Here is a 17,069-nt window from a genome sequence, read left to right as displayed (position 1 = left end):
AGGGCAGAGGCCACACAGGCGCCCTGGTGTCAGGCAGACAGTGTCGCAGCAGGAACCTGGATGGACCTGATGCCCTGGGATGGTGCTTGTCTCTCTGCAGGCCTGGACTGTCCACTGCAGCCCACCTTGGCTGCCCTGATGGGAAGCGCCCTTGGTGGACTTTGAGTGGCAGAGAGTCTGGGAACCAGCCAGCTTCCAGGTAGTCCCGGGGGAGTGGCCGCTCAGGGCTAGTCTGGAGCAGGGTAGCCATGGGGGTCACGGGGTCTGGGTGGGGCCACCAGACGGGGGACCCCCTCATGGGGGTGGAAGGGCGCCCCACAGGCAGGCCTGAGTGCAGTGGGCACGGTTTGCAGTGCAGTGGGCACGCTGGGCTGTCCGTGAGGGGCACCCGGTCCCCTGGGAGTCATTGTTTGTCTTTCTCAGGCTACTGACACTTTGAGTGAAAAACAGGGTGTCTGGGTTTCCAGGAAACTCAGGAGTCACTTGGTGCCACACACGCGCACATCCACACACATGCACACACGGCACGTATAGGCACACACAAGCACGCAGGCACACACAGGCACACACGCACGTAGGCACCCACACTACTTCTGCAGGGAAGGGCATTTCCAAGGCTCGTCAACATCTGGCATCATTGCTATGGGAGCGTTACTAAGGAGCGTTGCTATGCAGCGTTGCTATGGAGCGTTGCTATGGCAGCAGGAGAGGAAGAGGAAGCAAAGTTCACCGACAGCAGGTGAGTGTGTGCAGGCTGGCGTGGGAGGCAGGTTAGTGCGGGGAAGCCCGGGAGGAGGAAAGCCCAGGCCGGGGGCCCGTCCAGGCGGGGAGAGGAGGGCGGAAGTGAGGCCCAGGGCAGCCCAGGTGTGCGGCAGGGGTGTGCTGCCTCTTCTTCTTGGGGCAGGAGAGAGCGAGGCAGCCCCCTGCCAGGCCTGCTGAGGTGGGGGCTGGGCCCGAATGGGGCAGCAAAGAGCCAAGACCCTCTGTGCGAGCAAAGGTGGCCCTGCTGGCCGCGGCCCAGTCCCAGCAGAGACAGGACACCCTGGGCGTGGGCAGACTGGGCCGTGCCTTTCTCACACCGGGGGCCCCCAGTCCTTTGCGTGTGTCCCCCTCTCTGGGGCGGGGGAGTCGGTCCCCAGGTCCCGTGGTTGGCTGACTGGAACATGACGTTCCTGCCCCCTGGATGCTGAGACTTAAACCCGAGTTTTGTCCCCAGCGCGAGGAGTTTTGTCCCCTGCCTGCCAAACACACACGCCTGCCTTCAGGAAAGGGAGCCCATCCCCGTGGGTTCCTGACCCCCTTCAGGGTCCCCCGTCCCTGAGTAACCCCAACCCACAGGTCCCCTGCAGGCTGGTGCCAGCATGTGACTGTCCAGGTGTCAGTAAACCGGGGGATTGTAAATCACAGTTCTTTAGTTAAATGAAAGAAGGGGGGTTTCCGAGAGGATTCTGGGGGCCGCACCCCTGTGGCGTCAGCCCCAGGGTACCCCGGGGACGGGAGAGGAGTTGGGGGGATGCTGGGTTGGGCAGGCAGAGGGGGAAGCAAACCAGAAAGGGGGGCTTGTAGGTCTGGGGGTCAAAATAGTGAGGCCCGCCCTGCCCCAGTCCCGGGTCCCAGCAGGGCGGCTGCCGTGGGTGGGGGGCTCACTGTGCACCTGTCCCTGAGTGTGTGAGCAAATCAGACCCTCCCACACTTACCGGTCCCCTCCCAGCTGGCCCATTGCTGCCCCATGCTTGGAGTTCCCTAAGCCCTCACCTGCCCCCTGTCCCCTGAGCTGCTGGCAGGAGGGCACAGGCTCAGACATGGGCCGTGCTCAGGGACCCTAACGGGAGGGTCTTTGCTCATTTTAAAGTGCTCAGGGATGCCAATGCCAAAATCTTTGCTCATCTTAAAGTGCTCAGGGCCACAGACGGGAAGGTCTTTGCTCATCTGAGAGAAATGTCTGGAAAGCACCAGCTGAAAGCTCCCGCCTACCTCTCCCATTTCCCTGGCTGTCACGCCCAGGAACTGCCCCTGGCGCCATCTACGCTCATTTAACGGCCATGATCCAGAGACTCACAAACAAATCTCTCGCGAGAGACCAAGGGAGAGCAGCAAGCGGCCGCGATGCCTCCGAACCCCAGAGTCAGCATGGGGTTAAAAAATCAAGTGAACGTCAACTGTACCACTGTCTTCAACATTTTAGAATTCCAGCATCTCATCCTCGACACCACTGATACACCAAGGCAAGGGCTGAATGGCTGCAGGGTGAAATATAACAATCTTCACACACTTTCCTCTAAAGGAAACTTTTAAGGATCATTTTTTTTTGTGGAATATTCATAACGGGGCTGGAGTGATAGCACAGCGAGTAAGGTGTTTGCCTTGCATGCGGCTGACCTGAGTTCGATTCCTCTGCCCCTCTGGGAAAGCCCGGCAAGCTACCGAGAGTATCCCGCCCACATGGCAGAGCCCGGCAAGCTCCCCGTGACATATTAGACATGCCAAACACAGTAACAATAAGTCTCACAATGGAGACATTACTGGGCCCGCTTGAGCAAATCCATGAACAACGGGAGGACAGTGCTACAGAGCTATTCATAATGAACCATACAAAATAAATTATTTGGGTCCTGCTTTGGGGCCAGGCTTTGGGAATCAGGGTGGAAACATTCAAAATATAGTGGTGGGAAGGGGTGATGGTGGTGGGTTTGGCGGCTGGAGCGATAGCACAGCGGTAGGGCCTTACAAGCGGCCAACATGGCCGACCCGAGTTCGATTCCTCCGCCCCTCTCGGAGAGCCCGGCAAGCTACCGAGAGTATTCGATATGCCAGACACAGTAACAACAAGGTCTCCAATGGAGACGTTACTGGGCCCGCTCGAGCAAATCGACGATCAACGGGAGGGCCTTTACCTTTTTTACCTTATTGTGAACAACTTTATAAACATAAAACACAATTAGAATGCTGAATTCATTCTATGTATTTATAGATTCTCTATACTATATTCTATATATTTATATTCTGTATAAAGGTAAAGGTATATATATATTCTGTATATTTATATATATATATATACTGTATATTTATATTATAAGCGATAGCACAGCGGGTAGGGCGTTTGCCTTGCACGCGGCCGACCTGGCTGACCCAGGTTCGATTCCTCTACTCCTCTCAGAGAGCCCAGCAAGCTACCGAGAGTATCTCGCCCGCACGGCAAAGCCTGGAAAGCTCCCCGTGACATATTAGACATGCCAAACACAGTAACAATAAGTCTCACAATGGAGACATTACTGGGCCCGCTTGAGCAAATCCATGAACAACGGGAGGACAGTGCTACAGAGCTATTCATAATGAACCATACAAAATAAATTATTTGGGTCTTGCTTTGGGGCCAGGCTTTGGGAATCAGGGTGGAAACATTCAAAATATAGTGGTGGGAAGGGGTGATGGTGGTGATGGTGATGGCGTTGTAACATTAAATGTAATAAATTATTGTGAACAACTTTATAAACATAAAACACAATTAGAATGCTGAATTCATTCTATATATTTATAGATTCTATAGATTCTATATATTATATTCTATATATTTATATTCTGTATATTTATATTCTAAGCGATAGCACAGTGGGTAGGGCATTTGCCTTGCACGCGGTCGACCTGGCCGACCTGGCCGACCCAGGTTCGATTCCTCTACCCCTCTCAGGGAGCCCGGCAAGCTACCGAGAGTATCTCGCCCACACGGCAAAGCCTGGCAAGCTCCCTGCGACGTATTAGACATGCCAAACACAGTAACAATAGGTCTCACAATGGAGACATTACTGGGCCTGCTCGAGCAAAATCGATGAACAACGGGAGGAAAGTGCCACAGTGCAGAATGCTGGAAGCTTCCCCCTTTGGGCCCAGGCAGTTCACCCTGCAAAATCCCATCCGTGAGCCTAAGAGGCAGCTATTGGGGTCATTTTTGTGCTGGAAGTGATCAAGGGGCAGCCGGGGCCACCACCCAGCCCTGGATGGGGCTGGCCACACGGGGTATGCCCGGGAGTGTGGGAGCTCAGCAGGGAATCTGGCTTTTGGTGGGGGGGGGGGGGCCGCCGACTGAGGGGGTGAGTGGCTGAGGGCCTCAGGACAGCAGGTTGGCTGTGCCAGGGCGCATCTGAGGGCAGGGCAGAGACCAGCAGGCGATCTGGCATCTCTGTGCTCCTGGACCTGCCTGGATTCCATCCCTGTGCTCGGCTCTGGCCTCCCTGGGTGGGATCGGGAGTTCCCACCAGATGAGCAAACAGGCCGGGCAGAGCGACACCTGGTGGAGGCAGGGAGCCCTCTCCGAGGGGGGCTGGGCGGCTGTGCAGAGGACGGAGGACGAAGTCATGCTGAAGCCCACAGAATGGCACACAGGGACGGTGGCACCACGCTCACAAGTGCCTGGTGGGAAGCTGGGAGTCTGGGGGAGTCATTCATGCCCCTGACGGCACCTTGGCCAGAGGGAACATCATTTACGCTCCCGATGGCACGTTGATTGGGCAAGCAGTCCCCCCCACCCCACCCCACCCCTGCCCACTTCCTGACGGTTTCCAGGAATCCTCTGCATTTCTCAGCTTTGCGGGGAGACTCTCTGCCCTTGGCAGTCAGGATGTTAGGAAGATGGGCAGGAGGACAGACGTGTCACCTCCAAACCATAGGACCCCATCCTGCTCTGAGAGCAAACTAAGGTCCTGGTCCAGGCCAGAGCTTGGCCAGAGCCCGCACAGGAGCTGGGTCCCTTCCTCCATTCTGGGCCCCCAATCCTCTGACTCCTGTCTCCCGAGACGAGTGCACCTTTACGAAGCCCCACACTCTCAGACTGCCCAGCCAGGCTGTGCCTGCTGGCACCCTGGCCCGGACCAGCACGGCTCTTGTGAGCACGCCGTCTGGCTAAGAGCCTAGCCAAGCTGCCGAACAACACTCTGAAATCTTCTCGGAGTTGACCTTGAGTGGAGATGCAGGGATTGTCCAGGGCCCACAGCAATTTGTGGGAGGCAGGACAGTGCTGTCTGCCCGCGGCCACTGCCCACGTGGCTCCTGGCTTGTGAGCTCTGCTGGCACCGACACTGAGGAATGACACCATGGAGGTTCTGGGGCAGCCGTTTCCGGCCCCTCTGCCATGGCCTTTCCTCTGTCCTGTCCACCCGCCGGGCCCCCACGCCTCACTGCTCTTTGGGGAGCTGGTCGGGCCGACCCCATCCACGTGGGCCATGTCTCTGCTAGATGAAAGAGCCCCATCATCAGACGGTGTCCCAGGAACCCCCGTCCCCACCTTCCCTCTCCAAAGGTCACGAGAAGGAAGAAAGAGCCAAGGAGAGCGATGACAGGGCAGCCCCAGGGGAGTGTCCAGGCTGCTTTTATCCCAGCAGGGGCAGAGAAGCAAACCAAGGCAGACCGGGAGACTCAGCTTTGGGATGAGCGGAAAGAAGCCGCATCTCTAGGCAGGCGAGTTCCACGCTGACCTCCCTCAGCAGTCTGGGGGGAGGGGGCAGAGTCTTATCTGGGAGGGGGCGTGAGTCGCCCTGTGGCCTCTCGGGCTTTCACGCATCCACGATATTTGCCGGCTGCCAAATGCCCCCTCTGCCTCCAGGATCCCGGAACTCAGCGCCACCCTGGGAAAGGGGGTCCCTGAAACTTCAGCCTGATGTCGGACGGGTCTGCGGCCCCTCTGTTGGTCCCCGCCACCAGGCTCCTTGCTCTCTGCATGTGACTGAGCTTCCCACGGGTGTGCTGGGCGTCCTCTGCGCCCTGTTCCCAGGGGCTCCTCTAGGTCTGTTTTCCTAAGGAGGAAGTGGGAGCCCAGAGGCTGAGCCATCGAAGGTTCCACCGCCAGAGAAGGGGCAGCAGGGCCCAGAGCTGGTCCGAGGCCTACATGTGGGGTCGTTGGGGCCTGGCTCAGGGCCGCTCTGGCAGGCAGAGCACATGAGGCTGTGGGTAGCCCAGGGAGGCCTGTGGCCATGGGAGTCCGGCTTCGTCCTGGTGGCTTTGCTCGGACGGTCCAAGCCTTCACGCCACCAAGGTGCCCAGCTTGGACACGGGCTCTGTGGCCGGGTGCCAGCATCTGCCTCTGCCCGGCCCTGGCCGAGGAGCCTGGAAGAGACGGGATGGAAATGGTGGCGAGGACATTAGTCTAAAGTGAATGAAGTGGAGTAGACTTCCTGTCGGTGTCCCCAGGGTGATAAATGAGGGAGTGTAATTTTTTTTTTCTAAGGCGAAGAAAATGGGAAACCAACGTGGGTTTCAGACACATGAGAAATAGCTTATGAATTTAGATGATAGCTCGGCAGAAATAAATTGTACATCTGTTCATTCATTTTAATAAAGTGGGGGAGATGGTGGGCTGCCGCGGCCCTCGGAGAACCCTGGGTTTTTAAAATTATGGGCCTATAATAGTAGCATTAAAATTTGCAATGCAGCCAATGGTTTCTCAATTGGAGGGAAAATTCATTTATAAAATAGTTCAGACTTTGGAATATAAATGGGAAAGGTATTCATTCTCCCCTCCCCTTCCAACTTGGCCAGATAGGAATTATTCCTAAGAGAGTTCTGCGGCATCTTGACCATAAAAATCAAGTTTTTACGTCTTCAGAGAAAGTTTTCCTAGCGCTGAGAGAACTTCTGCAGGCAATCTCTACTTGAGCGAATTGCGCAGGTAGGGGCCAGATGGTTAACTGGTTTTATTATTTCTGCCTTGAACTTGGTACTTCTGTACAAGGACAATTATAGATTAATATTTCCATTTGAAATGAGGTTAAGCTGTTCCAAATACAAAAATCATTTTTGCTCCGCAGCAGAAACATAAGGACGAAAACTTTTATAGACCAACAATTACCGGTTGCCATGAAAATTTACTCGTTCAACAAATAGTATCGAGTTTCTTATTACACGCAGGCCCTACGCTGGATATCGGGAAAGAGCCAACTCAATTGATTGCAGGTTTCCTGCTGACTTTTAAAACCCAGAAGCATTTTTAAAATTTCTTCAAAAACAGGTATTGAGCCTGGGGAAAGCTTTTAGACCAAGTAAGCAATTCCAATTTTATTTCACAAACCAGACACTCAAGTTTTCTGGGTGGGAATAAGGTGCCAATAAGTGGGGGGGCAGACGGCTGCTGGTTCGCTGGCCCTCGTCCAGGGGTGCTGCCAGGGTGCATTGTCTCTTGATGAAAAATTGAGTGGGGGGAGGGACCATGCAAATGACACGTCCCCACTGTAGAAGGTCAAGCTCAGCCAAAGAAGGGGGGATGGGTTACTGGCCCAGTTAGCTGCTGGCTCCTGGGCGCTTGCTGTGATCTTGGGACCACGTGACCAAGGACAGTTGAGAGGCGGGACCATGGCGTGGACCCTGCGGATGCTGAAGCCTGGGAGGTTTTGCAGTTGAAATCTTCGGGGTCATTGCTGAGCTGGGGAGCGTGGGTTCGAGGCTCCCTGTGGGGAGCGTGGGCTCGAGGCTCCCTGTGAAACCTGTTCTGATTTGGGGTTCGGGGCCACACCTGGCCGTGCTCAGGGCTCCCTCCTGCTCTGCACTCGGGGATCAGTCCTGACCTGAGCGACCCCCCATGAATGGGGGATCCTGTGTGGTGCCGGGGATGGACCCTGGGCCAGCTGCCTGTGAAGCCAGTGCTCTCTGGGCTGACCTGGGCTCTGGCCCCGAGGCCTCAGTCTGTAAGCTCCATCCTGGGCCAGGAGTGAGGCAGCTACTGGGTCTTTGCAAGGACCAGAGTCTACTCTGTGGCCACTCCAGTGGGGCCAATCTGGGAGATGGAGTTAGGGCAGGACCATCTGGAGAGAGAGAGAGAGAGAGAGAGAGAGAGAGAGAGAGAGAGAGAGAGAGAGAGAGACAGAGAGACAGAGATAAAGAGACAGAGAGAAACAGAGAGACAGAGACACAGAGAGACAGAGAGACAAGAGACAGAGACACAGAGAGACACAGAGAGACAGAGAGACAGAGAGACAGAGACAGAGACAGAGAGGAGGGAGGGAGAGAGAAGAGGGGCAGAGAGAGGGAGAGAGAGACAGAGAGAGAGAATAAGACAGAGAGACAGAGACAGAGACCGAGAGAGACAGAGGCCGAGCAGTTTGGAGACAGTGGAGGAGGCAGAGAGCAGAACCACTTAGAATTCAGTAGAAAATAGAAAGGAGCCCCCCGCCGCCATTGTTCCCGACACTTAGCAAACCCCATGGGTGGTTCACCCCCTTAGGTTTCCCAGTGCCTGGCCTGGTATGTGCCTGCTCTGCCCCAATGTTTCCAGAGGACCCCCCCGCCCCAACCTCCCATCCGGACACAACAGCAACAAGTCTTCACATCCCCAAATGGGCTTCTATGCTCTAGAGACCATCAGCCCAGCATGGCCTGGGCCCCTGAATGTGGCCTGGCTTCCAGACAGTCCCACCCAGGAGGGGGTGAGGGAGCCATGTGGCACGGCAGGAACAGCTGGGGACAGCCCCAGGCCCAAGGCAGAGCTGCCCCTTCCCATCTCCCCAGCGCTGTGGGGGCCCCAGGCTGGGTCTCCGTGGCTCCCACAAATGCAGTGTGGGTCGAGCTGCTTCCGAGTCTCAGGCCCAAGGGGCTGGGGTGCCCAGTGAGCTCTGGACCCCCTCCCCTTCCAGCAAACAAGAGCGGAGCCGCCCTGGTCCTTGCTGAGTTCTCGGAAGCCAGAGCACCCTCGCGCCTCACAGCCAGGACGTGGGTGGGACACGGCTGTGAGTCGCCAAGAGCAAAGATCTTCCTCCAGGCGGCCAACAACCCAGCTCCCAGAGAGAGGCACAGCTGTGAGCAGCGGAACGATGGTCCTGCTCCAGTGAGCAATCCTGCCGGCCAATCCCCTGCGCGTGGAGGGACAGGGAGAGAGGGTGAAAGAAACTCCCTCCTTCCACCCCGACCACCCCCAAGGTCCCCATCACAAGCCAAGGGACCCCAGGGAAGTATCTCCCAAGATTGTCCCAAGAGCACAGAGCCTGTCCCAAGAGCACAGAGCCTGTCACACAGGCGTAAGGCGAGTACACACGGAGACACGCGTGCATGTGTCGCGGCAGTGGGCAGACAGCAGGGTGCTGAGTCCCACAACCGGGTGCCAGTGGAGTGTGTGACACTCGACTTTGGGGGAAAAAAGCAAAAATCTGACTTGTGCCTTGCGCAGATTTCTGCTGAGCTCAAGCTATCAGCGCAGGTGGAGAGCACCTCAGCCCACGCTCTGGAGATGGAGGGGCCCGGCACGTGGCTCACACCGGCCAGGCTGTCCGCCCCGTGGGCCTAGGCTATGTCAGTCACTCTTTTCGGCCAGGACAGTGTCCCAGGCCCCAGCCCTGCCGCTCTTCCTCAGTTTCCCGAGCTGCCCATGTGGCCGGGGAGAGCCTGACCCCTCCGCGTTCCTGACAGGAGGGTTTGGGGTCTGCTCTGAGGGCCCTTGTGTGCCTCAGCAAAGCGCCCGGACCACGAATGAGGCTGGTGTCAAGGATAGGGGAGAGAGTGTTGCATGGCTGTCCCCCATGCAGTCACCAGAACCCCCCAGAGGATGGGAGCTCAGAGCCACCGGAGGTCGCTCACCTGCCACCAGAGGAGCTTCCTAGAGCCAAAGGGCCACACAGAGAGACAAGCTGGGCCAGAGGAGGGCAGAACCGAGAGCATCCTGGGCGTGTCTGAGATAGCCTGGAGACAGCCACACCCGCAGCCAGGAGCCTGAGCGCTTCCCCAGGTGATGTCAGTACCCTGCCCGTGACAAGGGACCAACGCATTCCTTGTATCCTGTGTGGTGCTGAGGAGCGGGGCTCTCCCCCAGAGGTGTTCTGGCTTTGCTCAGCCCTGGCCTTTGCGGGTGGGGGTGGGACGGGCAGATCTGGGGTCGCCTCTGTTTGTGGAGATGCGGTTGCTGCTACTGCTGGTCTCCCGGAGGGGCTGGGGTGCTCCGTGGGGGACGGACACCCCCAGTTCCGGGAGACTGAATGTTCCTGTGGGACTCTTGCAGTAAGACATGTGGGGTCAGTGCTGAGGGGCGTGCGGGGGGTCCCCACTCAGCCGTTGGCTCAGCTGCTTTTATCACCACCCCGCTCTGTTTGGGCATCCCCTCCCTCCAGGCCAGGCTGGGTGAAGGCACACACGCTGCCTTTTCTCGTAGACTTCTCATCCTTGTGTGTGGGGGGACCAATGCAGGTAAGCTATCACCTATCACAGAACGTGTCCCTGTTAGACAGGCTCGGGTTTGGGATGAGATGGGACGCCTGATGGGTGTTCCTAAGGGAGCCTGTGGTGTGTGGGGGACTGGGGAATGAGCCCCCCTGGGCGTTGTTAGGGGCTAATACACAGCGTCCATGCCAGGCTCTGATTTGTTTGTCTTCGATTAAATGCTGGCTGTCGCCTGATCCCAGGCCTGGTCCTAGAGGCAGAGATGACGAGAACACTGCCCTGGAGAGCGAAGGGTCCTTGTGGTGCTGTTGGGGGTGTGGATTGAGAGGCCCAAGATGAGGCCTGGATGGGGCTACCCAGGGAGGGGGGCGGGGGGGAAGCATCGAATTATGTCAGGGGCTGCTGGGGGGCACTTGGGTGACTGCGGAGTTTTGGGTGCCAAGGAGAAGAGAAGCACAGGGGAAGAGAGCAGGAGAGGCAGCGTCTCTGGTGGCTGGAGGGACGGGCTGTGACCAGAAGCAGGACCGACCCTCCCGGGTAACCCCCGGGATCTGACTTGGTTTGGGTCCAGGCAGCTCCCAGGTGTGCATCTGGGTGAGTCTTTTCCCGACAGTCTCAGTTTTGTCACCTGGCTCTATGGCTGCATGCTACAGCCCTCCCCATGACAACAGCCTTGCAGACAGGCTGCCAGGTGACATCCTAGTGGGAAAACAGGCTCACTGCTCTGAGCTTGTCTTTGGGAAGGAGTGGATGTGTCAAGGCTTCAGAACCTGCTGTGCTCCGGCACACTGGAGGCTCTGCCCGTTTGCAGAGACAATGGCTTTCCTCGTCACCAAGTCACTGTGACCCCCTGAGCATGGGTAGAGGGTAGCCAAGGCCCAGACTTGTGCAGAGGATGATGGGGATCAACCACCATGAATATAATTAGGAAGGAGTAACCCATGCGGTAGGGCATCTGGTCAACCTCTATGAACTAAACTGAAGAACCAGCCACAGGAGGACTTTTCCCACTCAAAGGCAGATATTTTGACAACACTCAAGCAGTTAATAATAAGCATGGGCATTTCAAGCACACAAAAGTTCCTCTCTGGTCAAGTAACTCTGGGAGAGCCATCATCCCCTTTCGGTCGTGGTTGGAAGGGTCTTCTCCAGATGATGGGTTGTTTGTAGAGACTCCTGACAGGTGAACACATGCTCCTCTCTAAGGAATCCAAGTGCAGGCCTGAGGTCACAAATACGTCTGAAAATTGAACACTTGGAGTGCTGACGATTTCCTATTTTTTTTCTCTGATTTTGGTCTGGAGAAGCAAGCAATGATCTCACCCCTTCCTATGGTGGTAATGTGGAATGTGGGTGCTGGTTGCTTCATTGCTGAGCCCTCTTCAGTGAGAGGATGGAAATTGGAAATGCAATTTATGACAGACAGAGCCAGTGAGTCTGTGAATGGGGTGGTGTGTGTGTGTTTGTGTGTGCATGTGTGTGTGTGAGTGTGCATATATGTGTGCGTGCATATCTATGTGAGTATGTGCGGGAGTGTGAGAATGTGTATGTGAGTGTGTGTATGTGTGCACATGTGTGTATGTGCAAGTGTGTATATCTGAGTATGTGTGTGTGCGTGTGTGCGAGTGTGTGTGTGTATGTGTGTGTTGGTCTGCACGATGCACAATGGTGGCCCAGGACTGACGTATGGGCAGTCTTGTGGCTGTCCGTGTCCTTGGGCACTGAGCCCCGTGTCCTCTCTGAGTGCTCCGTTCCAGCACGTCGGGGGGTTCCCCACTTCCATAGAGCGTGAGACGAGCATCCCGGTTGTATATGTTTGGTTTTATTTAAAAGACAGTAGTAGAGAAAAGTGTCAGATTTGGTATTTCACAGCATCACAGAAAGCAGTCTCGCATCTCCCACGTGGCTGTAGAAAGCTTTCTGGAGGAGGAGGACGAACTATTTGGAATACCATGTGATCATCCTTAAAGATTTATCTGCTTGTTAAAATGTCATGGGGTCCGCCCTCTAGAAAGTGAGCAGAGTCAGGCTGAAAGGATCCGGTCTCCCGAGAGGCACGTGCCTGGCTTTCGGGACTGGCCCATTGAGCGAGAGGCAGGCGATTGGTTGATTGAGCGATTGATTATGCGGCCGAGGCTTAGACACAGGTCTACCTTAAAGGACTTTTCTCAGGGGGTAAAACCCTTGTAGGAGGAGGCGATTTTTATTTAATACATGCATTTATTGCACAGAATTCTGGAGGGTGAAGAGATTCACTTTTTGTGAAAGACATACCACACAAAAGCACTTTTCTAAACCTTATCCAGAACCACTCAACATGATGATAAAAACAAATTGAATATTACCTTAGCGTGTACAACTATGGAAAGTCAGTATGAGAAAACTTTATGAGTAGTAGCAGCTAGAGGACAGCCAGCTGCCCGAGGGAGGCAGAACCACGACTGCGTGCCACACACAAAGTCACTCCCAGTGAGTGGCTCAATCGAGACACCAAACCACAAACCACAAACCACGAAACCACAAAACACAAAATCACAAAACATGAAACCACAAAACACAAAAACTACAAACCACAAAACCACAGAACACAAAAACCACAAAAACACAAGACCACAAAATATGAAATCACAAGACACGAAACCACAAAACATGAAACCACAAAACAGGGAGAAAATGATGCGGGCTGTGAGCTACTCGTGCTCTGCCACAGTGAGATTTTGTGGATTTGGCGCCAATGACAAGAGAAACAAACATCAAAATATGTGAATGAGACCACCAGCACAGCAAAGCTGGCAAGCTCCCCGTGACGTATTTGATATGCCAAACACAGTAACGAGTGTCACAATGAAAACGTTACTGGGCCCGCTCGAGCAAATCGATGAACAACGGGAGGACAGAGACAGTGACAGTGAGACTACACCAAACTAGAGTTTCTGCACAGTGAGAGAAATCATCACGGAAGCCAAGAGGGAACCTGTCCGAGGGGGAGACATTTGCCAAACACATATTTGACAAGGGGTCCGACATACGGCCAGGATGCACCCGGTGACTCAAGCTCATCCTGTCTCCTGCTGTGGGGACAGGCAACTCAAATACCAAAGCACCAAACTGAACCCAAAGTGCACGTTATAAATTACGAGGTACTATTTTAAAGCGCAATTTGGAAAGTGAGTTATTGATTGGCTACCTGAAGGAAAATCTTTTTTTTTTTTAAATCAATTGTCAACACATTCTTTTTAAGCATTTCAGAGAGATTTTATGACTCTTCCCAACCCGGACTTTCCGAACAAATGAAATTCTTTGCTCTGAGTTGGCGTCAACTAAGTTTGAGACACAAATCTTTCAAAATAACATCGCAGGTGAATCACTTTGTCCAAGATCATTTTAAAACACCTAACAAAGGAAACGTGAAAGCTATGTTTAGTTGAAGTCCTGTGTGAAGAGCTATGAGGGAAACTCACTGAAGATTTCATGGGAGATTTGGGGAAAAAAGGTCAAGATGCAATTTTTCTTTGAATTTGGTGCCACTGGCAGTCTCTGACTCACATCTAGTTCTCAATGAGACACAAGTTTTGTCTGTGATCTGAGTCCCAGAACTAAGTTTACAGCGGCATTGCGGCAAATAGTTACTCTCGCACGCCTGGTAACACAGATAGATCTTATTTTAGTTTGGGGTCATCTCATTTTTATTTTTATGATTATGTCTATATTGAATATTGCAATGTGCCTTGAACCTTCTTCTGACATAAATTAAAAAAAAATCAAAAAAATACGATGGGCTGGAGCAATAGTACAACAGGTAGGGAGCTTGCCTTGCATGTGGCTGACCTGGGTTTGATCCCCAGCACCCCCTATAGTTTCCTGAGTGATCCCTGAGTTCAGAACCAGGAGCAAGCCCTGAGCATAGCCAAACAAAAGCAAACAAGCAAACAAAAGTCCTGCAGATAAACCAATCTCCCTAATAAACATTCCATGGTCCGCCTACTCTACTCTTTCTCTACTACTGTCTTTTAAATAAAACCATGGAGTCCAGAAAAAATTATTCCCAGGCCAAATAAGTCTCAGAAAACCCACTAGACCATCATCAAACCTCTCAAGAGACTCAAAACATTGTCAGGAGCTGCAGAAATCTTACAGTAGAAGCGCTTAACACAATGCTCCCCACAGATGTTTGATCCCAAATGTTCTCCTCCATCTCCTGCCCAACAACATGTGATCTATTGGAAGCAATTTCCTGGAGTGCCAAGACATTTCCAGCCCACTGGGACCCCTCGGGGATAATGAACTGTGTCTCTTAGCACCCTCCCCGTCTCCCTCTGCTAGGACTGCAGAATGCCCAGGGGAAGGAAGAACCCTGAGCTTCTGGCCTTTGGGGAACACAGTGGGTGAGATGTTCACCCCGGTCCCAAGAGCCATGTAGAGTGACAGAGACAGAGCGTCCCGGGGGACCTGACCTGCTCTGCATCATCCGGGGTCACCTGGGATCTCTCCTTGAATGCCCGAGTGGGTGGTGAACCCCAATGCTGGCAAGAGGTAGAGCCCAGAGCACGCTCGCCGGAACCCGTAGGACCCTGCAGCCAGGGTGGTAACTGGCCTTCTCAGGCTTAGAAAACACTCGCACTGCTAAAGAAACAAAAGGAAACAGCCCCCCACCACCCAGGGATAGCGGGAGGGAGCTGGGGGAAACAGATCAGGGAAACAGAGTCAAGCCAGCGCCCGGGCTGGGCCTCCTTCTGTCTCTGGATCATGCCCAGGTTGGGGGGGGGGTCTCCAGCCCTTGGCCATGCCCTGACCACACCAGAGTTCAGGCATGGCCCGAGCCGGCTTCCCCAAGGCTCAATGCAAAGGGCCTCTTCCTGGTTTTCCAGCGAACTCAGCAACTGAGCATCATCTCGGGTACACAGTTCCCCCTGAACAGTGCTCCTGAGAATCAGGGAGCCCCACGCTCATGGGCATCACCGGAGGAGCATGGGGGCTGAGCAGGAGTATCCATCTGGCCCCCCAAGTCCAGACAGCCTGTGGACCCCTGGGTTCCTGGCGGATCTTGGGGAGGGGCTCTGCTCTCCCCTGTGCCGGTCCCCACCGGCCTCTCAGTCTACATTCACTGGGAAAGACAGTCATTGCGATGCTGAAAAAAAAAATCACCATTCTCAGTTTGCAGGACCCAGGGAATAACGCCGGATAAGACTAGGAAGACAGCACAACAGATTGTTTTCTTAGGAACCTTCACAAGGTCCATGCTTTTGTCCTCGCATTGAGCTGATATTTTTAGCTTAAAAAAACAATGAGTTGAGAATGTGAAGAAGCATTCTGACAAAACACGTCCTCTCTCCCCCAGAGGAATATTTGGCTTTTGCAGCGAGGGAACAGGAGGGAGGCAGGGAGGCTGAGGCGCCCTCAGCTCTGCGCCCAGGGCAGCGTGTGGCCGGGGCTTACCTCTTTCTTGGTGAACTTTGGCGAGTGGTCGTTTTTGTCATCGATCAGGATGGTGGCGGTGGCTGTGCCCGTTAACCCCACGTCCATCCCGGCCATGTCTTGGGCCTCGATGATCAATTCGTACTTCGGGTTTTCCAGTGTCTACAAGGCAGAAATGCAGAGATGTGGCATCTGTTCTCAGGCCCCTCTGGCGGTCAGACACGCTCAGCACCCTATGTCTAGGGTGGACGTCTGTGACCAGTCCCCCGATTGTTGTTCTTTTTTCCCCGTTGGATTTGGGGCCACACAGGTGGTGCTCAGGGCTTACTCCTGACTCTGGACTGAGGAATTATTCCTGGTGGGGCTTGGGGGACCAGATGGGGTTCTGGGGTTTGAACCTGGGTTGGCTGCAGGTAAGGCAAGAGCCCTCCCTGCTGTGTTCTTGCTCTAGCCCTGAGACTGCTGCTTTTTTTTTTTTTTTGCTTTTTGGGTCATATCCAGCGGTGCTCAGGGGTTCCTCCTGGCTCTGCACTCAGGAGTTACTCCGGGAGGTGCTCGGGGGACTCTATGGGATACCGGCGATCGAACCTGGGTTGGCCACGTGCAAGGTAAACACCCTCCCCGCTGTGCTATCGCTCCAGCCCCAAGACTGCTGGTTTTGCCCATGGAGCATGAAGGTGCTTTTGGACTGGTCACGGGATGGATGCTGGCTGCCCTGGCCTTGGCTTGAAACGTGAGCCCGGGCATATGTGCATGTTTGACATTTACACCACGGAGGCCTCTTCTCTGACACCCACTGGAGCTTGTTTGGAACTGGGCGACGCTGGATGGGGGTGAGATGGCCATGGGCGTGGCCATTATGGGATGCGCTGACCAACGGGCAGTCTGGTGGGCTCTGGGTGGTTTGCAGAAATCGCTGTTGGGTAGTTGCTCCCAGCCTGTGTAGCCGGGGTGAGGGGTCACCACTCCCAGGGCCCCCCCCGGAGTGTGAGCCCCGAAGGGCAGAATCCTGGAAGAATCTGGGCACCACACACAGACCCTGAGCCCACCAGGAGTGACCTCTGAGCACTGAGCCAGGAGTCAGTCCTGAGCACTGCTGGGTGTGACCCAACTGCCAGAATAAAGCAGATCTAAGGGAGAGTCATCTTATCAGGACATCTTTTATGACATCTTATTATCTCATTCCTACTTTGGACAAACTTGCAGGCTATCGAATGTAGCCTGCCCACAGGGCAGAGTCTGGCAAACTCCCCGTGGCGTACCCAATATGCCAAATACCAGTAACAATGATGGGTCTCGTTCTCCTAAAGAGCCTTGAAATAATCTCAGGGCTAGGATGAAGGAGACGTTACTGGGGCCTGCTCGAGGCAATCGACGAATAACAGGATGATGAATGAATGAATGAATGAAAAGGGAGAGTCACTGGCCTGTCAATAGTCCTCTGCTTTTTCTTCATGGAATCACCGCTGAGAGGTGGAAGACGCCGAGAACCTGTCCCTGAGCCTCTGTGTCAGGGCCCAGCTGGG

General features: G+C 54.5%; 1 protein-coding gene across 1 annotated transcript in view; it reads right to left on the bottom strand.

Annotated features, from left to right (window-relative positions):
* CDH13 (cadherin 13) overlaps nt 1-17,069 on the bottom strand; it is a 1,034,759-nt gene that overhangs the window by 280,776 nt on the left and 736,914 nt on the right. The window contains exon 8 of the mRNA XM_056135632.1: nt 15,565-15,705. Within this exon, the coding sequence (XP_055991607.1) occupies nt 15,565-15,705 (141 nt within the window). The remainder of the gene's footprint in view (nt 1-15,564; nt 15,706-17,069) is intronic.

Source organism: Sorex fumeus, unplaced genomic scaffold (genome assembly GCF_029834395.1).
Source record: "Sorex fumeus unplaced genomic scaffold, SorFum_2.1 ptg000122l, whole genome shotgun sequence".
Classification (NCBI taxonomy): Eukaryota; Metazoa; Chordata; class Mammalia; order Eulipotyphla; family Soricidae; genus Sorex; species Sorex fumeus.
Note: the sequence above shows the minus strand (reverse complement) of the source record. Positions and strands in the feature narration are given on the sequence as shown.